At 44.9% G+C, this 24,691-nt stretch overlaps 1 protein-coding gene across 2 annotated transcripts in view; it reads right to left on the bottom strand.

The window, feature by feature from the left end:
- GALNT2 (polypeptide N-acetylgalactosaminyltransferase 2) overlaps nucleotides 1-21,063 on the bottom strand; it is a 443,362-nt gene extending 422,299 nt beyond the window's left edge. The window contains exon 1 of one of the 2 annotated variants that reach the window (XM_063917730.1): nucleotides 20,937-21,063. In XM_063917730.1, the coding sequence (XP_063773800.1) occupies nucleotides 20,937-21,044 (108 nt within the window). In that variant the 5' untranslated portion in view covers nucleotides 21,045-21,063. Of the gene's footprint in view, nucleotides 1-20,527; nucleotides 20,802-20,936 lie in introns of those variants that run through there. The other variant, XM_063917729.1, reaches the window with a different exon arrangement.
- Between the last annotated feature and the right edge of the window lie 3,628 nt (nucleotides 21,064-24,691).

A 24,691-nucleotide genomic window follows, 5' to 3' on the forward strand; every position in this document is an offset into this window, starting at 1 on the left:
AAACCAAATAGGGGCTTTTATGTGACAAAGCCGCTAATTCAGACACTCGCCTAGCCGAAGCCAAGGCTAATAACATGCCACCTTCCACGTGAGATATTTTAACTCCACCGTTTTCAGTGGTTCAAACCAGTGTGACTTTAGGAAACTTAACACCACGTTAAGATCCCAAGGTGCCACCGGAGTCACAAAAGGAGGCTGAATATGCAGCACTCCCTTTACAAAAGTCTGAACTTCTGGGAGAGAAGCCAATTCTTTTTGAAAGAAAATGGATAGGGCCGAAATCTGGACCTTAATGGAACCTAATTTAAGGCCCAAATTCACTCCAGTTTGTAGGAAGTGAAGGAAACGCCCCAGATGGAATTCTTCCGTAGGAGCATTCTTGGTCTCACACCAAGAAACATTTTCGCCATATACGGTGATAATGTTTTGCTGTTACTTCCTTCCTAGCCTTTATCAGCGTAGGGATAACCTCAACCGGAATGCCTTTTTCTGCTAGGATCCGGCGTTCAACCGCCATGCCGTCAAACGCAGCCGCGGTAAGTTTTGGAACAGACAGGGTCCCTGTTGCAACAGGTCCTGTCTTAGAGGAAGAGGCCACGGATCTTCTGTGATCAGTTCCTGCAGATCTGGATACCAGGTCCGTCTTGGCCAATCTGGAACAATGAGGATTGTTCTCACTCCTTTTCTTCTTACTATCCTCAACACCTTTGGTATGAGAGGAAGAGGAGGAAATACATAGACTGACCGGAACACCCACGGTGTCACTAGGGCGTCTACCGCTACTGCCTGAGGGTCTCTTGACCTTGCGCAATACCTCTGTAGCTTTTTGTTGAGGCGGGACGCCATCATGTCTATCTGTGGCAGTTCCCACCGACTCGCAATCTGTGCGAAGACTTGTGGATGAAGTCCCCACTCTCCCGGGTGTAAGTCGTGTCTGCTGAGGAAGTCTGCTTCCCAGTTGTCCACTCCCGGAATGAACACTGCTGACAGTGCGCTTACATGATTCTCCGCCCACCGAAGAACTCTGGTGGCTTCCGCCATTGCCACTCTGCTCCTTGTGACGCCTTGGCGGTTCACATGAGCCACTGCGGTGATGTTGTCTGACTGGATCAGAACTGGTCGGTCGCGAAGTAAGGTCTCTGCTTGACGTAGGGCGTTGTATATGGCCCTTAGCTCCAGGATGTTGATGTGAAGACAAGTCTCTTGACTTGACCAAAGACCCTGGAAATTTCTTCCCTGTGTGACTGCTCCCCAACCTCGGAGGCTTGCGTCCGTGGTCAACAGGATCCAGTCCTGAATGCCGAATCTGCGGCCCTCGAGAAGGTGAGCACTCTGCAGCCACCACAGGAGTGACACCCTGGTCCTGGGTGACAGGGTGATCAACCGATGCATCTGAAGATGTGACTCGGACCACTGGTCCAGTAGGTCCCATTGGAAAGTCCTGGCATGGAACCTGCCGAAGGGAATGGCCTCGTATGACGCCACCATCTTTCCCAGGACTCGAGTGCAAGGATGCACTGACACCTGTTTCGGTTTCAATAGGTTCTTGACCAGTCATAAGTTCCTGGGCCTTCTCTAGTGGGAGTTAAACCCTCTTCTGGTCCGTGTCCAGAATCATGCCCAAGAAGGTCAGACGAGTCGTAGGAACCAACTGTGACTTTGGAATATCGAGAATCCAGCAGTGTTGCTGTAACACTTTCAGTGACAGAGATACGCTGTTCAGCAACTTCTCTCTTGATCTCGCTTTTATGAGGAGATCGTCCAAGTACTGGATAATTGTGACACCTTGCTTCTGCAGGAGCACCATCATTTCCGCCATTACCTTGGTGAAAATCGTCGGGGCCATTGAGAGACCAAACGGCAATGTCTGAAATTGGTAATGACAATCCCTTACCACAAATCTTAGGTACGCCTGATGAGGTGGATAAATGGGGACATGAAGGTACGCATCCTTTATGTCCAGTGACACCATAAAATCCCCCCCTTCCAGGCTTGCGATGACCGCTCTTAACGATTCCATCTTGAACCTTTTCAAGTATAGGTTCAGAGATTTCAAATTCAATATGGGTCTGACCGAACCGTCCGGTTTCGGAACTACAAACATGGTCGAATAATAACCCTTTCCCTGTTGAAGGAGGGGAACCTTGACCACCACCTGCTGAAGATACAATTTTTGTATTGCGTTTAACACTATTTCCCTCTCTTGGGGGGAAGCTGGTAGGGCCGATTTGAAATACCGGCGAGGAGGCACCTCTTCGAATTCCAGCTTGTAACCCTGAGACACAATTTCTATTGCCCAAGGATCCACCTGGGAGTGAACCCACATGTGGCTGAAATTCCGAAGACGTGCCCCCACAGGGCCCGGCTCTGCCAGTGGAGCCCCAGCGTCATGCAGTGGATTTTGTAGAGGCCGGTGAGGACTTCTGTTCCTGGGAACTAGCTGTGTTGTGCAGCTTCTTTCCTCTGCCCCTGCCTCTGACAAGAAAGGACGCACCTCGGACTTTGTTTCTGTGTGAACGAAAGGACTGCATGTGATAATGCGGCGCTCTCTTAGGCTGTGAGGGAACATAAGGCAAAAAATTTGACTTTCCAGCTGTAGCTATGGAGACTAGGTCCGAGAGACCTTCCCCGAACAATTCCTCACCCCTGTAAGGTAAAACCTCCATATGCCTTTTTGAGTCGGCATCACCTATCCATTGCTGAGTCCACAGGACCCTTCTGGCAGAAATCGGCATAGCGTTTATTCTAGAACCCAGTAGACTAATGTCTCTTTGAGCATCTCTCATATATAGGACAGCGGGGGATATTCAATTTGGTCCGAAGAGACATCGGGAGTAAAAAACCCAGATGTTTCTTCGGGTGCTGCGGTCGGGCTATTTAATTTGCTCGGCCGGTAACAAGTCCTCTTACACCCGAAAACACACAGGTTCAGTGAAACTTGTGTGTTTTCGGGTGAAACAGCCCCGTTTTCGTTTGAAAACGGGGCTGTTATCGGGCATTTTGCTTCGCCTGCCGGAGGCAGGTGAAGCAAAACCCCCGATAAAGCCGCGGCACGCGCCGGCTTATCGGGGCCAATTAAATAGCCCCCACCGGCCGATACTTATCACCCGGCACCCCGGGCCAAATTGAATATCCCCCAGCGTCTTTTATATGCCCCAGGGTCAATAATACAGTATCCTTATCTAGGGTATCCAATTCCTCAAATAAGGTATCCGTCCATGCCGCTACAGCACTACACACCCAGGCCAACGCAATTTCCGGTCTTAGCAAGGTACCCGAATGTGTATAAATGGACTTCAGGGTGCTACCTTTTTGGATTAGCGTGTTAAAGCTTTGTCCACCCTAGGGGAGGATTCCCATCGTAACTTATCCGTTGGCGGGAAAGGATACGCCATAAGAATCCGCTTGGAAATCTGCAGTTTTTTATCTGGAGATTCCCAAGCTTTTTCACATAACTCATTCAGTTCGTGTGAGGGGGGAAAAGTTACCTCAGGCTTCTTTCCCTTATACATATAAACCCTTGTGTCAGGGACAGGGGTTTCCTCTGTGATGTGCAAAACATCCTTTATTGCTATAATCATATATCGAAGGGATTTAGCCAATTTCGGCTGTAACTTTACATCCTCGTATTCGACACTGGAGTCAGAATCCGTGTCGGTATCTGTGTCAACAATATGGGATAGTGGGCGCTTATGAGACCCTGACGGTCCCTGCGACATAGGGTCAGGCATGGATTTAGACCCTGACTGCCCCAATGCATCAGCCTTGTCCAATCTTTTATGCAAGGAATTAACATTATCATTTAAAACCTTCCACATATCCATCCAATCAGGTGTCGGCGCCGTCGGCGGAGACACCACATTCATTAGCCTTCCTCATCAGACATGTCGACACAAGCGTACCGACACACCACACACACACAGGGAATGTCCTTTCTGAAGACAGTTCCCCCACCAGGCCCTTTGGAGAGACAGAGAGAGAGTATGCCAGCACACACCCCAGCGCTTTAATATCCCAGGAATAACACAGTAACTTAATGTTAACCCGGTAGCTGCTGTATGTTATCGTTTTTGCGCCTAATTATGTGCCCCACCTCTCTTTTCAACCCTCTTCTACCGTGTATTAGCAGGGGAAAGCCCGGGGAGCTTCCTCTCAGCGGTGCTGTGGAGAAAAAATGGCGCTGGTGAGTGCTGAGGGAGAAGCCCCGCCCCCTCGGCGGCGGGTTTCTGTCCCGCTTAAACTGTAATTTTGGCGGGGGCTTATACATATATACAGTGCCCAGCTGTATATATGTTATCTTTTTGCCAATATGAGGTCCCAAATGCTGCCCAGGGCGCCCCCCCCTGCGCCCTGCACCCTTACAGTGACCGGAGTATGTGAGGTGTGTGGAGCAATGGCGCACAGCTGCAGTGCTGTGCGTTACCTCAGTGTAGATCATGAAGTCTTCTGCCGCCTGTGAATCTTCTTTTCTTCTCATACTCACCCGGCTTCTTTCTTCCGGCGGCGCGGCTCTGGGACGGACGGCGTGGGTGAGATCCTGCGTACCAATCCCTCTGGAGCTAATGGTGTCCAGTAGCCTAAAAAGCAGGACCTAGCTTCAGAGAGTAGGGCTGCTTCTCACCCCTCAGTCCCTCGAAGCAGGGAGTCTGTTGCCAGCAGAGCTCCCTGAAAATAAAAAACCTAACAAAATACTTTCTATCAGTAAACTCAGAAGAGCTCACTGAAAAGCACCCAGCTCGTCTGGGCACAGTATCAAACTGAGGTCTGGAGGAGGGGCATAGAGGGAGGAGCCAGTGCACACCAGGAACTAAATTCTTTCTTAAAGTGCCCATGTCTCCTGCGAAGCCCGTCTATCCCCATGGTCCTTACGGAGTCCCCAGCATCCTCTAGGACGTTAGAGAAAAGGAAAAAAAAAAAGACACATATTATGCAGGATTTGTTTGTGTATTGTGTTTTACAAGTGGTTCCATATACTTTAAGTGGCAATGAGAAACCTTATTTAAAATGCATGTAGCCATAGGGATCATTCTGCCTTCTAACCAATACAGGGAAATGGCACTGATGATCCCATTTTAAAATGTATGTATCTCTGATTTATTTTTTTCCCAAAAAATGTAATAGCTGCATAATGGGGGTAAGGTACAATCAGGGAGATTGCTAGTCGATTCAGGGAGTTAGGTAGATTGCTACTGTTTCAGGGAGTCTCCTGCAGAATGAGGGAGGATATGTAGCCATGTAACGTTACTGTGGTGCACCTGTGACGTCAGGGTGTGGTATGGCTGACCAGCGCCGGCATACCGACGCAGGGATCCCGGCAGCATACAGATGCCGGGATCCCGGCAGGGAGGGGCGAGTGCAGCAAGCCAACCGTTGGGATAGTGAGGGGGCGGGATGTTGGTGGAGGTCATGTGACCGTAGATCTCCCGACCGCCGGTCACCTGAATACCACCCGTGACGTCAGAATGTAACTCTGCTGTGTAATGTAGCTGTGATTTCAGTGTAGCGCCATGTAATGTTAAGGCCAGTACTCACTGGCAGATGTGGGGAGAGATGTGTGCTGAGCGAACCGCTCAGCACAGCGCGATGTGTGCTGAGCGTGCGGGGGGGCGCTCATTTCACCCAGCGGGTGAAGTGAGCGACCCGTTAGATTGCATTGCTATCGCTGTGAGGGGTACACACGGAGTGATCACTGCTTAGAATCTAAGCAATCTAGTCAGATTGCTTAGATTTTAAGCAGCGATCGCTCCGTGAGTACCCCCCTTTACTGTGGTTTCAGTATGCAGCTGTGATGTCAATGTGTAGCCAGTAACGCACATAGGCCCAGATTTATTTTGCCTTAAAAAGTGATAAAGTGGAAACTGATGAAGAGTGATAAAGTACCGGACAATCCGCTTCCTAACTGCTATGTTACAGGATGTGTTTTCAAAATGAGTTAGGAGCTGATTTGTTTGTACTTTATCACTCTTTGGGGTCTATTTACTAAGCCTTGGAGATAAAGTGGACGGAGATGAAGTACCAGCCAATCAGTGTCTAACTGCCATGTCTTTGAAAAATGACAGTTAGGAGCTGATTAGCTGGTACTTTAGCTCCGTCCACGGCTTAGTAAATAGACCCCTTTACCACTCTCCACTTTATCAATTTTTAAGGCTTAATACATCGGGCCTTACTACTTTTGTTTAACTCCACCACTGCAGGACACACCCTTGAATGGCAACAGATATGTCCATAAATGGAGCTTGACGCGCCCTTTGGGTGGAGCATGACATGCTCCCTCGCAAACTATATTATAGGTATATGCAATTAGCGGCGAATCGCGGCAAATTATCGGCCGTTTTTCAATTCGACAGGCTAATTTCGGCAAGTGGGTGCCGAAATTGACCATATGCAATAAAAAACGGATTCGACAGTCCCGCTGCCGAAAAACGGCCGATATGACGGATTTGTTCAGTTTTTTTAAAAACGGGTAAAAACGGGAAAAAACTTGGGAAAAAATGGCATGGGGTCCCCCCTCCAAAGCATAACCAGCCTCGGGCTCTTCGAGCTGGTCCTGGTTCTAAAAATCCGGGGGGAAAATGGACAGAGGATCCCCCGTATTATTAAAACCAGCACCGGGCTCTGCGCCTGGTGCAAAAAATTCGGGGGACAAAAAGAGTAGGGGTCCCCCGTATTTTTTACACCAGCATCGGGCTCCACTAGCTGGACAGATAATGCCACAGCCGGGGGTCACTTTTATACAGCGCCCTGCGGCCGTGGCATTAAATATCCAACTAGTCACCCCTGGGGGAGTGGGGACCCCTTCAATCAAGGGGTCCCCCCCCCCAGCCACCCAGGGGCCAGGGGTGAAGCCCGAGGCTGTCCCCCCCCCATCCAAGGGCTGCGGATGGGAGGCTGATAGCCTTGAGAAAATATAAAGAATATTGTTTTTTCCTGTAGTACTACATGTCCCAGCAAGCCTCCCCCGCAAGCTGGTACTTGGAGAACCACAAGTACCAGCATGCGGGAGAAAAACGGGCCCGCTGGTACCTGTAGTACTACTGGGAAAAAAATACCCAAATAAAAACAGGAGACACACACCTTGAGAGTAAAACTTTATTACACACCTGCCGACACACACATACTTACCTATGTTGACCCGCCGACTGCCACGTCTCCTGATCCGACGATCCGGGGTACCTGTGAATCAAATTATACTCACCTCAATCCAGTGTCCAGATATAAATCCACGTACTTGGCAAAAAAACAAACCGCAGAGTGGATCAACAGAAATCTAAATGAAATCAATGTTTGGTGTGACCACCCTTTGCCTTCAGTTCTAAGTACACTAGCACAAAGTCAGGGATTTTGTAGGATTATAGTCAGGTGTATGATTAATTAATCATACCAAACAGGTGATATTGATCATCATTTTCATATGTAGGTTGAAACACAGTCATTAACTGAAACTGAAACAGCTGTGTAGGAGGCTTAAAACTGGGCTAGGAACAGACAAACTCTGCTACAAAGGTGAGGTTGTGGAAGACCGTTTCATGTCACAGGTCATATACCATGGCAAGACTGACCACAACAACAAGACACACGGTAGTTCTACGTCATCAAAAAGGTCTCTTCCAGCCAAAAATTTCAAAACCAGCAGGGGTTTCAAGATGTGCGGTTCTAGCTCTTTTGAAGAAGTACAAAGAAACGGGCAACACTGAGAACTATAGGCGCAGTGGTCAGCCAAGGAAACTTAGTGCATCAGATGAAAGACACATCATGCTTAGTTCCGTTCAAAACCGGAAGATGTCCAGCAGTGCAATAAGCCCAAAACAGTCAGAAACCTGAAATATTTGGCTGTAACAGGAGGCAGTTTGTTCACCGAAGGGCTGGAAAGCGGTACAATAATGAGTGTCTGCAGGGAACAGTGAAGAATGGTGGAGGTTCCTTGCAAGTTTGGGGATATATTTCAGCAAATGGAGTTGGAGATTTGGCCAAGATTAATGGTGTCCTCAATGCTGAGAAACACAAGCAGGTACTTATCCATCATGCAATGCTATCAGTAAGGCACCTGATTGGATCCATGTTTATTCTGCAGCAGGACAATGATCCTAAACATACAGTGAATGTAATGAGGAACTACCTTCAGCGTAAAGAAGAACTAGGAGTCCTGGAAATGATATGTCCCCCATAGTGTTCTGATCTCATCATCATCAAGTCTGTCTGGGATTACGAATAGACAAAAGGATTTGAGCAAGCCTACATTCACAGAAGATCTGTGGTTAACTCTCCTATACCGCTTTCAGATCGCAAATGCCTGGTCGAACCCCGGAATTGGAAACGGGTCCTTCCTGGGTGTGACCCGGCATTGAACCTGCTTATTGCCGGTTTATCGCCGCCTCTCCCTATGCTGTGAACGGGTACCGGGTCGCATCGACCTGGGTAACCCTTCACACTGCACCCGACACGGTAATAACCCTTCTTTATTCCCAGGTTGAATTACCATGTCAGGCGTGAGAGACCCTTTCACACGGCACAGCAACCTGGCAATATATCAGGTCGATACCGGGTTATTTGTGCAGTCTGAAAGGGGTACAAGAGGTTTGGAACAACCTCCCTGCCGAGATCCTTCAAAAAGTGTGTGCAAGTGTACCTTGAAGAATTAATGCTGTTTTAAAGACAAGAGTGGTCACACCAAATCTTGATTTAACTTATATTTCTGTTCATTCACTTTGCAATTTGTTAATTAAGAAAAATAAACTATTAACACTTTTATTTTTGAAAGCATTTACTTTGCATTATTTTTTCCAGAGTACACACGTGTATATATATATATATATATATATATATATATATATATATATATATATATATATATACACACACACACACATACCAGTATTATGCATGTAGCAAGTGATGACTTACTATGTCTGGAAATATCTCTTGATTAAAGAGTGCAAAAGAAGAGCAATTATTTTTACATATTGTGGAAAGGAACACAAACTACACAAGATTCCATGGACTTGTTCTTGCATAGTAGGTACTTATTAAGTGCTTACTGCAGATATTTCAAAAGAGGTACAACGCCTAAAATGCACTTTTCATATGTTGAGCCATGCTGGTTATATTCCCATTCATGTCAGAACTACATTTTTAAACATTGTTCACTACAATGTTGCACGTTTGCTGCAAATCAGATCCCTACAACCTTTAGCTTTAGAGAAAAACAAGATTTTCGTCCAACAGCCAGCACAAAGGCATGCTCATTACAGCAGAAATGTCTTCTCTCATAGCTCTGCCTACACTGACAGGGGTCATTGTAGACTGTAGAACTGTTAAGTCACTATATTATATATGTAGCACTTTCAGAACTCATGTTCAGGAGTGCCTGATGTGGAGTTGCAAAGTAATTGGTTTAACATGTCTGGTGTTAGGTCATCTGAAAATGAAACAGACACCTACTCGCTGCTACATTATCTAGGTCCTAATTATTCAAACGCACACTGCGACATGCTATCTATTACTACAAGAAACCATGGGGTCGATTCTATTCGGCAACTAATGAATAGCGCCGGGAATTAGCTCCCGACGCTATTCAATACAGCAACTAATTACCTGCAATTGTCGGGAATTCTTCTCTCATCCCCGGGGGATGAGAAGAGAAACCCGACAAAAGTGCTGCCTCGCGGCCGGCGCGAGGCTGATTCTGTCGGGAATCAGCCTCGCGCCGGGGAGTTAAGTCGGAGAATGTCCGTTCTCCCGACAATTCAACCTGTTTTGTCGGCGAGAACGGGCCATCGCCGACGTAACTAGTTGCTGAATTGAATAGCGTCGGGAGCTAATTCCCGGCGCTATTCATTAGTTGCCGAATAGAATCGACCCCACGAGGGCACATTAGATACAATTTAGTGGCAAAGCAGCTCTGTCTTTACTTAAAAAAACATCGGGGTTGATATATCAAGCAGTAAAAAGAGCTGAGAAATTGCCCAAAGCAAGCAATCAGAACTGAGGTGGCATTTATCAAGTACATTCTATAAAATGATAGGTAGTAGCTGATTGCTATGGCCAACTTCACCATTGGTCCACTTCTCCATTCTTCTCACTGCTCAATACAGTAACCCCATACTTGTGTGTTACATTATGGGTGTCAATAGGAAGTCATGTTTTACCATTATTATGTACATTGAGTCAGGGCCAATGACACATGGAAAAGTAGTTATGGCTCTGCATATTATATACTATTGTCATGGTGAAATAGGTGTACACCCACACTTTTAATCTGTTAAGGAATCATTGTACCTCTTCCCCCACACTATGCATTCTTTACAGCTTCATATGTATCACTAGGAATTTAATCACTAAACTGGTTTATAAACCAAAGATTTTCTGTATTTTCAGCAGTAAGCTTTGTTTTATTTCTATTTGTTTTTTCAGACAATGCACAGCGTGTATTACAGTATATATTACCTTTTAGTAAGTTCTCCCTTAGCATGGACATCACAACGCACACCTAAACTTACATACATATAATGGATAGATTGGTATTCATGTCCTTTATAGAATAAAATGCAGTTGATTAGTGCTCCTTTTGCAGCAAATGACAACAGAGTGCAGTGACTAGAGGTGTGAGGAACATCAGAGAATGGTGTTAAAAGCGCCACTTGCCTACTGGGCTATCAATTGTGAAAGGAGCCTAAATATAATGTCCTGCAATTTTCACATACGGCATGATTTATTTATTTATTCGCAGTTTTTAATATAGCGCAGCATATTCCGTTGCGCTTTACAATTAGAACAACAGTTATAGAACAAAAACTGGGCAAAGACAGACAGACAGAGGTAGGAAGGCCCTGCTCGCAAGCTTACAATCTATATATGATTTCAGCAATATAGACACTAGATTTAAAGGGACAATTGGTTTTAATGCAAAACCAACCTGGTTTTGCCTCAAAACTAACTTTGCTTTAAATCAGTGGTTCTCAAACTGTGTGCCGTGGAACCCTGGGGTGCCTCAGAGCACTTGCAGGGGCACCTTGAATTGGTGGTCCAGGATCAATGCAAATTATTTATTGTAAATGTAATAGGCAAAACCAGTGCTGGTGACTTTCAATCATAAAATATGTGGACAAACAGAAGCAAATCCTGTCCCTCACCACATAATTGTACCTACGGATGACATATAAAACACAATTTGCTTCATTTAATATTCCTTTCTGAATTTTTCAATAACAAATAATAATAATAATAAATAATAATATTATAATATTTTCCAATAACAAATTCAGATTCTCATTCACTGCAGAGACGGAAGCTGGGGTCAGCCCAATAGCAGCTGCTGGAGTGCTGGGCTTGCCCCCAGCATGACTTAGGCACTCCGGGGATCCTGATCAGCAGGTTACCAGGCACTTGGAAATGATGTCGGCCTTAAAAGACACTGCACCCGTGTCCGACCCTTATTAGAACAGTGTTCCAAATCCCGTGTCGGGATCGGGATCTTGGTGTAAAAGTGGTATAACAGAGTTGCTAACTGCTGGTACATGGGATGTATTATGCCAGCTACAATTAAATCCATCTTAAACAAACTATATTACTGTAACAGTGATGGAAAGACCATAACCAGTTCTTCCTTCACATGCAACAGAAATAATATTCTTCCTTAAAATGAAAACAGCAGTTCATCTCTATGTCACAATGTGACTGATAGGCTGTTTCTTAGCAACACCGTTGTTAAATGATTGGTATAATTAACAGGTCTATGAATTCTGTCTCTAAGAATCCTTATAAAATGCTACTTTCCACTAGCTATGGCTTTAGAAGCATCCCCATCTGATGAATCTGTAATATAAAAGCTGACAAACAATTTGTTCAGCTTGTGCATATGTGCCTTTTAGCCCCTGGGACTTCCGTTAGGTTACAGAGAACGACATTCACCTAAGTTTATAGGCAAAAAAGATTTCCTATACCATCACAGAGGACAGTGTTTCAATTAAACCTGAATGTGAGGCTAATTACTTGAAGAAGAAAACTATATCAACAAACATTACTAAAAAAATAAATAAAAAAAATTAAAGTAAAACCAGCCATGCCAGACTTCCAAGCAGCAAAATAATCTAGCAATAACAAACACATTTCCGCGTATGTATAAGAACAGGTTATTTCAGAAAGTTTTCAAAGAGGATTGTTTATGCACATCAGACTTGCCATCAGCGCACCCACTGAGTGACATTGTAGGACCTAATCTGGCTAACATGTGGAGAGGACCACACGGTGCCAGTTTTGGCCAACCTGATTATTTCATACAAATCACATTCTGCATAACAAATAGATCTATAGCCGGTACTAGGCATAGGCAAATGCCTAGGGCATTTGGTCTACCTAGGGGCACAAGCAGCTTCTGATGATTAAAATGATATGCAGCATGCCTATATTCTGCGTGTGACTTCGGCTGCATCTGCATACGAAATGCTACGTTACAGTGTATTCCTTGAATCACTGGTCACACAGCATTCTGTATGCAGATACAGCCACAGTCGCACACAGAATATAGGCATGATGCATATCATTTTAATCAGCAGAAACTGTGTGTGCACCCTAGGCACATAGTAATGAAAATAAGAAGCATGTTCGTAAAAAAAAAAAGCAACCGACGTTAGCAGAGCTGCCAGCTGACTCACGCCAGGCATCTCCTGCTGCATGGCGTATTGAGGCAGGATGTATGAGGACACATCTGCACCAAAGCAGAGGCAGAGGGCACAGTGTTGACGGCCATGTGAGTGCTGTGTGTGGGTCGGTTGGTTGGTTGGTTGGTTGTGCAGTAGTCTTCGGCATATGTGTATGGGGCATTATGTGTGTCGTGTATAAATACATTAATAATATGTGGCATATGTGTAAGGGGCACTGTGTGTGTCATTATGTGTATAAGGGCATTATTAATGTGCAGATATGTGTAGGGGCCATTTTGTGTATAAGGGCATTAATAAAGGTTGGCATAATGTGTAAGGTGCATTATGTTTATAAGGACATTAATAATGTGTGCCATATGTGTAACGGGCATTATTCTGTGGTATTATGTGTATAAAGGAACTACTGTGTGGCATTATGTGTGTAAGGTGCTCTACTGTGTGGCATAATTTGTAAAAAGGGCACTACTGTGTGGTCTAATATGAATAAAGAGAAATATGGTGTCGTGTAATGTGAATAAGGAGTAATTCAATGTGATGTAATGTGAATAAGGGGCACTACTGTGAAGAATAACGTATATAAGGTAAAGTGGTACTACTGTGTGATGTTACGTGAATAAGGGGCACTTTGGCATGATAAAATGTGAATAAAGTTGCACTAATTTGTGGCGTAAATTGAATTGGGGGTACTATTTTGTGGCCATGTCCCTTTTCAGCAAGAACACGCCCATTTTTGAGCTGCGCGAAGAATGAGCGCACTGGCCCTATTTAAAATATATATCGGGTAGGAGCATCAAAATGAGGACTGCTATGGGTGAGGGGTGATGGTGCTGGGAAAGGGGTGCCGGGTCAGAGGCAGAACTAGCAGCGGTGCTTAGGGGGCACCAGCCAAAATCTTGCCTGGGGCATCATATTGGTTAGGGCCAGCTCTTAATAGATCTACTGATCAAAGTGTGGTTTCAGGAGACAAACCAACATCCATAGCTTCATGTGCCAAACTCCAAAGTGCATGGAGGAGCCAGAGGACAAGCAGTTTAGCTCAACCCCAGATGATAGAATATGTCCAATTTGATTTTTGATATGTGCTGCTGGGGAGCCAAAAAGCTCTGTAACATGTACACCACCAAGAACTGAATTGGGTCTAGAATGGCTGATTACAGCAGTAATAAAGAAAGAAAAAAAATGCTTGCATTTAGCTATGTAGCAAGAGAACATATTAAAACACGGAACATTTAACTATATATATTCTTGAATTTAATAAGATGCCCTTTCAAATACAGAACTTTGCCAACTTGAGAGTAACTAATACACTTCATCTGACACTAGGTAGTAATGGATTCTGGGAAAGCAAAAGTTAAGTCCCTGGAATTTTTTTCTAATGGGTAACTAGTGTTTCTTTCTTGTATGTTATTTAGTTTATGACATATTCCTAAAATTTGTATTATTGCCATTACATTTGTAATATAGTTGCATTTGGTTTATTATTCTTATCACTCAAAGGTTGAGTATCCCATATCCAAATATTCCGAAATACGGAATATTCAGAAATACGGACTTTTTAGAGAGAGTGAGATAGTGAAACCTTTGTTTTATGATGACTCAATGTACACACACTTATTTTAAAACACAAGTTATTAAAAATATTGTATTAAATGACCTTCAGGCTGTGTGTATAAGGTGTATATGAAACAAATTAATTGTGTGAATATAGACACTTTGTTTAATGCACAAATTTGTAAAAAATATTGTATTAAATGACCTTCAGGCTGTGTGTATAAGGTGTATATGAAACATAAATGTCTTCTGTGCTTAGACTTGGGTCCCATCACCATGATATCTCATCATGGTATGCAATTATTCCAAAATACGGAAAAATCCGATATCCAAAATACCTCTGGTCCCAAGCATTTTGGATAAGGGAGACTCAACCTGTACCAGAATTTGTTTCTTAGGCCAAAGGTTTCTTATTGAGAAATTAAAAAATACATTTTAAAATTAGTAAATTGTATTTATAGGTTCAGTTATGTGGCGAGGGACAGGATTCGCTTCAGTTTGTCCATATGTTTTATGCTTGGGAGCCACAACCACTGGTTTTGCCTATACATTTACCAAAAATAAGTCAGAATTTTAGTTTGTACTAGACCACCAACTAGAGGCAACCCTGCAAGTGTTCTGAGGCACCCCAGGATGCCACGGCACCCAGTTTGGGAACCTATGACATACGGTGATGAGCGGTATTCGGCTTAACAGTATAATCACTCTTAATTTTTACACAAGGAACGGATGGTATAGTAAATCAGGAAGGCGTGTGACACCCACCTACATGGCCGTAGATAAACTTGAATAAAGCTACGGCCAAACCTCTTCTCCCAGTTCATCCACAGTAACAAGTACAACAGGAGAGACAGCTGGGAAGCAATTTGGACAGCACTCCATTTTGAATGCATGTTTAAATCAGAGAGAAAGCTAATTAAAACAGTATTAAAAAAAATACAGGAACATGTAGCATTGTAAACTGTCAATCCCATATGCATGCATAATTGTTCCTTTAACTGATATGCTTTGTAGTCAATATACATTGTTATATAGTGAGTGTATTGTTGCTAGGTAGCATTGAAAGATGACATGATCTGTATTGCGTCTAAAACATTGGCCTACTTATGTAAATAGTTCTCAAATATACATAGATGTTCCTTAATGTGCCACTGTCATTTTATAAGTACAAGTAATGTAATAGAGACAGTCACAAAAGGAAAACATTGTGCTGCAAAGGTGTGTGTGTGTAACATTTTATATATATTATATATATATACATACACACATACATACACACACACACACACACACACACACTGCTCAAAAAAAATAAAGGGAACACTAAAATAACACATCCTAGATCTGAATGAATGAAATATTCTTATTAAATACTTTGTTCTTTACATAGTTGAGTGTGCTGACAACAAAATCACACAAAAATTATCAATGGAAATCAAATTTATTAACCCATGGAGGTCTGGATTTGGAGTCGCACTCCAAATTAAAGTGGAAAAACACACTACAGGCTGATCCAACTTTGATGTAATGTCCTTAAAACAAGTCAAAATGAGGCTCAGTAGTGTGTGTGTGGCCTCCACGTGCCTGTATGAACTCCCTACAACGCCTGGGCATGCTCCTGATGAGGTGGCGGATGGTCTCCTGAGGGATCTCCTCCCAGACCTGGACTAAAGCATCCGCCAACTCCTGGACAGTCTGTGGTGCAACGTGGCATTGGTGGATGGAGCGAGACATGATGTCCCAGATGTGCTCAATTGGATTCAGGTCTGGGGAACGGGCGGGCTAGTCCATAGCATCAATGCCTTCGTCTTGCAGGAACTGCTGATACACTCCAGCCACATGAGTTCTAGCATTGTCTTGCATTAGGAGGAACACAGGGCCAACCGCACCAGCATATGGTCTCACAAGGGGTCTGAGGATCTCATCTTGGTACCTAATGGCAGTCAGGCTACCTCTGACGAGCACATGGAGGGCTGTGCGGCCCCCCCAAAGAAATGCCACCCCACACCATTACTGACCCACTGCCAAACCGGTCATGCTGGAGGATGTTGCAGGCAGCAGAACGTTCTCCTTGGTGTCTCCAGACTCTGTCACGTCTGTCACATGTGCTCAGTGAGAACCGGCTTTCATCTGTGAAGAGCACAGGGCGCCAGTGGCGAATTTGCCAATCTTGGTGTTCTCTGGCAAATGCCAAACGTCCTGCACGGAGTTGGGCTGTAAGCACAACCCCCACCTGTGGACCTTGGGCCCTCATACCACTCTCATGGAGTCTGTTTCTGATCGTTTGAGTAGACACATGCACATTTGTGGCTTGCTGGAGGTCATTTTGCAGGGCTCTGGCAGTGCTCCTCCTGTTCCTCCTTGCACAAAAGCGGAGGTAGCGGTCCTGCTGCTGGGTTGTTGCCCTCCTACGGCCTCCTCCACATCTCCTGATGTACTGGCCTGTCTCCTGGTAGCGCCTCCATGCTCTGGACACTACGCTGACAGACACAGCAAACCTTCTTGCCACAGCTCGCATTGATGTGCCATCCTGGATGAGCTGCACTACCTGAGCCACTTGTGTGGGTTGTAGACTCCGTCTCATGCTACCCCTAGAGTGAAAGCACCGCTAGCTTTCAAAAGTGACCAAAACATCAGCCAGAAAGCATAGGAGCTGAGAAGTGGTCTGTGGTCACCACCTGCAGAACTCCTTTATTGGGAGTGTCTTGCTAATTGCCTATAATTTCCACTTGTTGTCTATACCATTTGCACAACAGCATGTGAAATTGATTGTCAATCAGTGTTGCTTCCTAAGTGGACAGTTTGATTTCACAGAAGTGTGATTGACTTGGAGTTACATTGTGTTGTTTAAGTGTTCCCTTTATTTTTTTTGAGCAGTGTATACAGTTGTGCTCATAAATTTACATACCCTAGCAGAATTTGTGATTTTCTGGCCATTTGTCAGAGAATATGAATGATAACTCAAACTTTTCTTTCACTCATGGTTAGTGGGTTGGGTGAAGCCATTTATTGCCAAACAACTGTGTTTACTCTTTTTAAATCACTGGTATCATACTCTCTTTAAATCATAATGACAACAGAAACTACCCAAATGACCCTGATCAAAAGTTTACATACCCTGGAGATTTTGGCCTGATAACATGCACACAAGTTGACACAAACAGGTTTGAATGGCTACTTAAGGTAACCATCCTCACCTGTGATCTGTTTGCTTGTAATCAGTGTGTGTGTGTATAAAAGGTCAGTGAGTTTCTGGACTCCTGAAAGACCCTTGCATCTTTCATCCAGTGCTGCACTGACGTGTCTGGATTCTGAGTCATGGGGAAAGCAAAATAATTGTCAAAGGATCTGCGGGAAAAGGTAACTGAACTGTATAAAACAGGAAAGGGATATAAAAAGATGTTCTGTCACTGTCCATATGCAGACCCTTTCTCAGCAGCTACATTATGCTAAGTGACAATCACTGATTCCTCATTTCAGTCATCAAATACAGATTCTGCCTCAGGCAACACCATGGTTACTGTGGACAGTAGTTAATAAAAAGCACCAGTGTAAATGCATTGTGGCAGAATATTTGTTATATTAAAGAATTTCAGGGGAATATTTATAAAAGGACAAAAAGATTAATCTCCAGAGAAAATGGTTTGGATGGTGCCAGGACTTATTTTGGAAAATATGCTGCCAGTAAAGAAAGAGAGCTCACTATTTAACAGGTATAGTACCACTACCTGTTCTATAAATAGTAAAGCATTAAAAATAAGGCATTATTCTTTTAATAAAGTGTTTTTAATGAATGTTTTAAAAACATTGGATTGGGCGGAATTCAAATAATTTTTGGGTGCCCGGCATCCAATAAAGTGATTTAATTGTTATGACAATCAGGTGACCATTATTTCTGCTCGCACCCTCCTGAATTGGCAAATAGAGATGTGCAAAAAGTCCAGCTTTTGGGCACCCAAATGGCATTTTCACCATGTGCCCAATAGTTTAGATGGGGTTAGCCACTTTAGGCATCTAAACCCGGTGTATCTGGGTGCAACATGAGAAGTAATGGGCTCCCAGATAGACAAAACAATTGAATATCTGCACGTGACTTCAGACAGGAGTTCATGCGCAAAATCAATTGAATTCTCCTCATTATGTTTAAACATTTGATCAACTTTTAATTTAATTTTAACAAGTGGAACTGAAGCCCAAATCTGGGCTTCCACATCAGTTCTACTGTGCGTCACACATTTACAGATACTGACAAAGCGGTAACTGTCGCTAGAGGGGAATATTGCCCAGCAGCCACCACAATATGTTTACACTTTTATTTGTTAAACTGAAGTGTTTATTTTTGGATTATTATAATTATCAGATTTAGAACCTTGTTATGGGAAATTGTGGTAAACAAAGTTATGGTTATGTACCTGCAAAAATATGTTATCAAATTAACAGCAGCGCTGTTGGGAAGAAATAGTATGCTACGTCACCTGTCATGTACCACCAAGAACAGCTCGTGAGACATAATGCCCTCCTGCAACTGAACTAATACTATTAGGGGGACATTCAATGCCCAACACTGCATATGCCAGCATCACAAGTTTTACTGCTAACCCTACAGACGTGCAAAGGAAACTTTGGGCATTGCAATTAGCAGATATGTGCACAGCCAGGCATAACGGCGATGCCTGATATTACTACCTGCAGAACTGAATTCCACCCTTCGATGCCATGCAAACTGGCGCGGGGATTCTTTTTTTTTTTTTTTTAAATTGTTTTAACCAGATTGATCATCTACATGGCACAAAAGGGAGAGCTGGTCAGATAGGCAATATAATGGATGTCTGCATAAGAATTTTGACCGAATTTCTATATAGATGTGGTTTTCATATTTTATCAATGGGAACCCTAAATGTACTAGAAAGATAATATGCTGTTAACTAAATATAAAGCTTGTGCTTCGCTGAAAATTCTGATTAACTGAGTGGCACTTAACCTCTTCTATGAAACACTCACGACTGTAAGCTTGCAAGCCAGGTCATCTTACAGATTTGACTGTAAATACTCCATTTTGCTTTATTACAGTGTTTGTACCCAATTGTAAAGCAATGTGGAGTATGCTGGTGCAGTGTGCTATATAAATATGTGTGATTAATAATAAAATTCAAACATAAGCTGACAAAGAAATACATACATTACATTAACTCAATGCATTGAACAATTGTGAACAGAAGAGGCAACAAGACATTCACCAGCCACCCTGCAGCAACATATCAAGCAATTGTTATTTTACTGAAATGCGCATCCAAAGCCCGACTATGGTTGCAAGGTACATTCAAGTTCAAGAACCAAAAATGATTGCGTGCAAACATTTTGTCGGCAATGTACAGAGCGAAAACTAATGTTAAGAGGCACTAATAACAAATTACAAGTAATTGGGTGATGAGGAAACCGAAGGAGTGGGGAGTAGTAAGAGAGTTAAGCATCACCTATTTAATTGCAGCATTCCCTGACTTTATGACATGAAACTGCATACGTTTGGAAAATTAAGAATAAATGAATTTTGGATAATACAGCAATTATAGCCTACACACATCCATCCAGAGACAGTCTATCAGTCTGTGTAAACGGAACTGATAAGGCACAGTGTAATGGGCACTAACACTCCTAGAAGTGAGCAACATCTTACTAGTACACAGGTAGCACTGCTTGGCCAGGGATCCCCTGCACCCACTGCTGCAACTTGTAGTTGATTTCAAAGCACTAATTATACTGAGCATAAAACTACACTTGCGGATCTTGCTCTAGTCTCTATAAGCAATTAGAAACATGTTTTCAAAATCCATATGTTCAGTTGGGTAATCGTTAAAAGAATTACTTCGCCATGTCAACCTCCCATCCTCCATGTACAGCAGATAGCAGGGGGTAAACCCTGATACACACTATACAATTATCTGTCAGATAATCTGACAGATTTAGATGGTTGGAATGAATTTTTGATAATGGATGAGAGTAAATGACAATCGACCATTAGCTCTCAAAAACTGCAAAATGGACAAAATCAGTTGCTCATCCAAGTTGGTTAAATTTGTGTTTAACCAATTTGTATGAACAACAGGTTTTGTTAGTTTTCCAGTGTTTGGGAGCAAATGGTCAATTGTCATTTGCTCTCATTCATTACCAGATTTTCATTCCACACCAGCCAGATTTAGCAGATTATCTTCCAGATAATTGTATAGTGTGTACCTAGTTTAAGAAGGAGCCACACATGTCACTGTACAATAGTGCCTACATGTCAGCACAGCCAGCTCTCTCCGTCCCCGGGAGATTACCTTGCGGCCGCTGACAGAGGTGCCGGAGTACATGTAGTAGGCGATGCCGAGAAGCCAGAGGAAGGCGAAGCACAGCAGCACCCGCGATCTCCTCCTCATCGCTGCTGTTCCAGACAGAAGAGCGACAGCGGCGGCGGCGGATGTAGAAGGCTCCCCACGTCCCACCAGGCAGCTGAGAGAGGAGTGTGCGCTGGCTGGCCGCCCGCCCCCGTGCTCTCTGTCCCTCCCTCCCTCTACCTCATCCCCTCTGGCACCGACTCCTCGCTGACTGCAACAAGGCCATTGACAGGAAACAGCGAACATCACCAGGTCAAGGGGCAAAGGTCGCGCTGTGCTGGCTGAGCCAATCGGAGGCGACAAAGGGGTTGCCGGCGTATGTGGGTGGGATCAGAATAGTCGCCATGGTTACCTGATGCTGTTCCCCGCTCTGCCTATGTGTAATGGACGTTGAGAGTACAGTACAGGAACGGGCAGTGAATGAGAGCAGGAGCACAGTGTGTACCATAGCTCCCAACATGACACTCTCCAGGAGGGACAGAATGTTCTGCTCCTGGACTTCTCTCTTAATTTATGATTGCCGTCACCTGTGCTGAAACACCTTTCTTATCATTTAACTAGTTCAGCACAGGTGATGGCAATCAAAAATTATGAGAAAAGTCCAGGAGCAGAACATTCTGTCCCTCCTGGAGAGGGTCATGTTGGGAGGTATGGTGTACCACGTATTACAGCACTGTTCCCCAGCCTCGGTTCTCACGGCACTTGAACAGTCCAGGTTTTAAGGCTATCCTTGCTTGGGCACACATGGTTAAATTCAAAATAACCGAGGTACTAATTAAGGGGGTAATTCAGATCTGATCGATGCTGTGCGTTTTCGCACAGCTGGCGATTAGGTCCTAACTGCGCATGTGTATCCACTGAAATGCACACGTACGTTGGACAACAACAACGGCAATTGCCGGTCAGCAACGGGATGGTGCGAAAAATACGATCGCACGGGCGTACGCAAGGTAATTGAAAGGAAGAGGCCGTTTGTGGGTAGCAAACTGAGTGTTTACAGGGAGTGTCCCGAAAAACGCAGACGTGCCCAAACGTTTTCAGGGAGGGTGTCTGACGTCAGCAGCGGCCGCGATCATCGCACCAGAGGAGTAAGTCCTGGGCTGCGCACATACTGCACAAAGTGGATTTTCGCAGCTCGGCATACACGTGATCGCACACTTGCACGGCGAATTTTACACTCCACCTGGAGGCAGCAACTATCTGATTGCAGGGCAGCAAAATTAGCAGCCCAGCGATCAGATCTGAATTACCCCCTATGTCACCCGTGCTCAAGTATGGCTGTTCTTAAAACCTGGATTATTACTGTGTCTTGAGAACTGATGTTTAGGGATAGACAGAAGTGTAGGAACTCTCTGGCTGCATTATAAGTGACAGTTATTTTTGTATAAAAAGATTTTATTTGAGCTTCTGTTCTCTAGCAACAGATGTGCAACTTCATTTCTCCTACGTCCTAGAGGATGCTGGGGAAACTTCAAGAACCATGGGGTATAGACGGGATCCGCAGGAAACATGGGCACTTTAAGACTTTAAAAGGGGTGTGAACTGGCTCCTCCCTCTATGCCCCTCCTCCAGACTCCAGTTTAGAATCTGTGCCCAGTGAGACTGGATGCACACTGTGGAGCTCTCCTTAGTTTCTCTGAAAAAAGACTTTTGTTAGGTTTATTATTTCAGGGTGACCTGCTGCCAACAGGCTCCCTGCATCGTGGGACTGAGGGGAGAGAAGCAGACCTACTTCTGTGAGTTTCAAGGCTCTGCTTCTTAGGCTACAGGACACCATTAGCTCCTGAGGGTCTGAACACTAGGTACGCCTAGATGCTCGTTCCCGAGCCCGCCGTCACCCCCCTTACAGAGCCAGAAGTCAGAAGATGGGTGAGTAGAAGAAGATCAGAAGACTTCAGTGACGCCTTTGTAGTAACGCACAGCGGCCGCGCTGCGCGCCATGCTCCCACACACACAGCGGCACTACAGGGTGCAGGGCACGGGGGGGGGGGGTGCCCTGGGCAGCATAAAATCCTCATTTCTCTGACGTCCTAGTGGATGCTGGGGACTCCGTAAGGACCATGGGGAATAGCGGCTCCGCAGGAGTCTGGGCACAAAAGTAAAGCTTTAGGACTACCTGGTGTGCACTGGCTCCTCCCCCTATGACCCTCCTCCAAGCCTCAGTTAGATTTTTGTGCCCGAACGAGAAGGGTGCACACTAGGTGGCTCTCCTGAGCTGCTTAGTGAAAAGTTTAGTTTTTAGGTTTTTTATTTTCAGTGAGACCTGCTGGCAACAGGCTCACTGCATCGAGGGACTAAGGGGAGAAGAAGCGAACTCACCTGCGTGCAGAGTGGATTGGGCTTCTTAGGCTACTGGACATTAGCTCCAGAGGGACCGATCACAGGCCCAGCCATGGATGGGTCCCAGAGCCGCGCCGCCGGCCCCCTTACAGAGCCAGAAGACAGAAGAGGTCCGGGAAATCGGCGGCAGAAGACGTCCTGTCTTCAATAAGGTAGCGCACAGCACCGCAGCTGTGCGCCATTGCTCTCAGCACACTTCACACTCCGGTCACTGAGGGTGCAGGGCGCTGGGGGGGGGCGCCCTGAGACGCAATAAAAACACCTTAGATGGCAAAAAATACATCACATATAGCTCCTGGGCTATATGGATGCATTTAACCCCTGCCAGAATACATAGAAAAACGGGAGATAAGGCCGCCGAGAAGGGGGCAGAGCCTATCTCCTCAGCACACTGGCGCCATTTTCCCTCACAGCTCCGTTGGAGGGAAGCTCCCTGGCTCTCCCCTGCAGTCACTACACTACAGAAAGGGTTAAAAAAGAGAGGGGGGCACTAATTAGGCGCAGTATTAAAAATACAGCAGCTATAAGGGGAAAAACACTTATATAAGGTTATCCCTGTATATATATAGCGCTCTGGTGTGTGCTGGCAAACTCTCCCTCTGTCTCCCCAAAGGGCTAGTGGGGTCCTGTCCTCTATCAGAGCATTCCCTGTGTGTGTGCTGTGTGTCGGTACGTTTGTGTCGACATGTATGAGGAGGAAAATGATGTGGAGACGGAGCAAATTGCCTGTAATAGTGATGTCACCCCCTAGGGGGTCGACACCTGAGTGGATGAACTGTTGGAAGGAATTACGTGACAGTGTCAGCTCTGTATAAAAGACAGTGGTTGACATGAGACAGCCGGCTACTCAGCTTGTGCCTGTCCAGACGTCTCATAGGCCGTCAGGGGCTCTAAAGCGCCCGTTACCTCAGATGGCAGATACAGACGCCGACACGGATACTGACTCCAGTGTCGACGGTGAAGAGACAAATGTGACTTCCAGTAGGGCCACACGTTACATGATTGAGGCAATGAAAAATGTTTTACACATTTCTGATAATACGAGTACCACCAAAAAGGGGTATTATGTTCGGTGAGGAAAAACTACCTGTAGTTTTCCTGAATCTGAGAAATTAAATGAGGTGTGTGATGATGCGTGGGTTTCCCCCGATAACAACTGATAATTTCTAAAATGTTATTGGCATTATATCCTTTCCCGCCAGAGGTTAGGGTGCGTTGGGAAACACCCCCTAGGGTGGGTAAAGCGCTCACACGCTTGTAAGAACAAGGGCTCTACCCTCTCCTGAGATGGCCGCCCTTAAGGATCCTGCTGATAGAAAGCAGGAGGGTATCCTAAAATGTATTTACACACATACTGGTGTTATACTGCGACCAGCAATCGCCTCAGCCTGGATGTGCAGTGCTGGGTTGGCGTGGTCGGATTCCCTGACTGAAAATATTGATACCCTAGATAGGGACAGTATATTATTGCCTATAGAGCATTTAAAAGATGCATTTCTATATATGCGTGATGCACAGCGGAATATTTGCCGACTGGCATCAAGTGTAAGTGCGTTGTCCATTTCTGCCAGAAGAGGGTTATGGACACGACAGTGGTCAGGTGATGCGGATTCTAAACGGCATTTGGAAGTATTGCCGTATAAAGGGGAGGAGTTATTTGGGGTCGGTCTTTCAGACCTGGTGGCCACGGCAACAGCTGGGAAATCCACGTTTGTACCCCAGGTCGCCTCTCAACATAAGAAGACGCCGTATTATCAGGCGCAGTCC

The sequence above is a fragment of the Pseudophryne corroboree genome, chromosome 4 (genome assembly GCF_028390025.1).
Source record: "Pseudophryne corroboree isolate aPseCor3 chromosome 4, aPseCor3.hap2, whole genome shotgun sequence".
NCBI classification, from domain to species: domain Eukaryota; kingdom Metazoa; phylum Chordata; class Amphibia; order Anura; family Myobatrachidae; genus Pseudophryne; species Pseudophryne corroboree.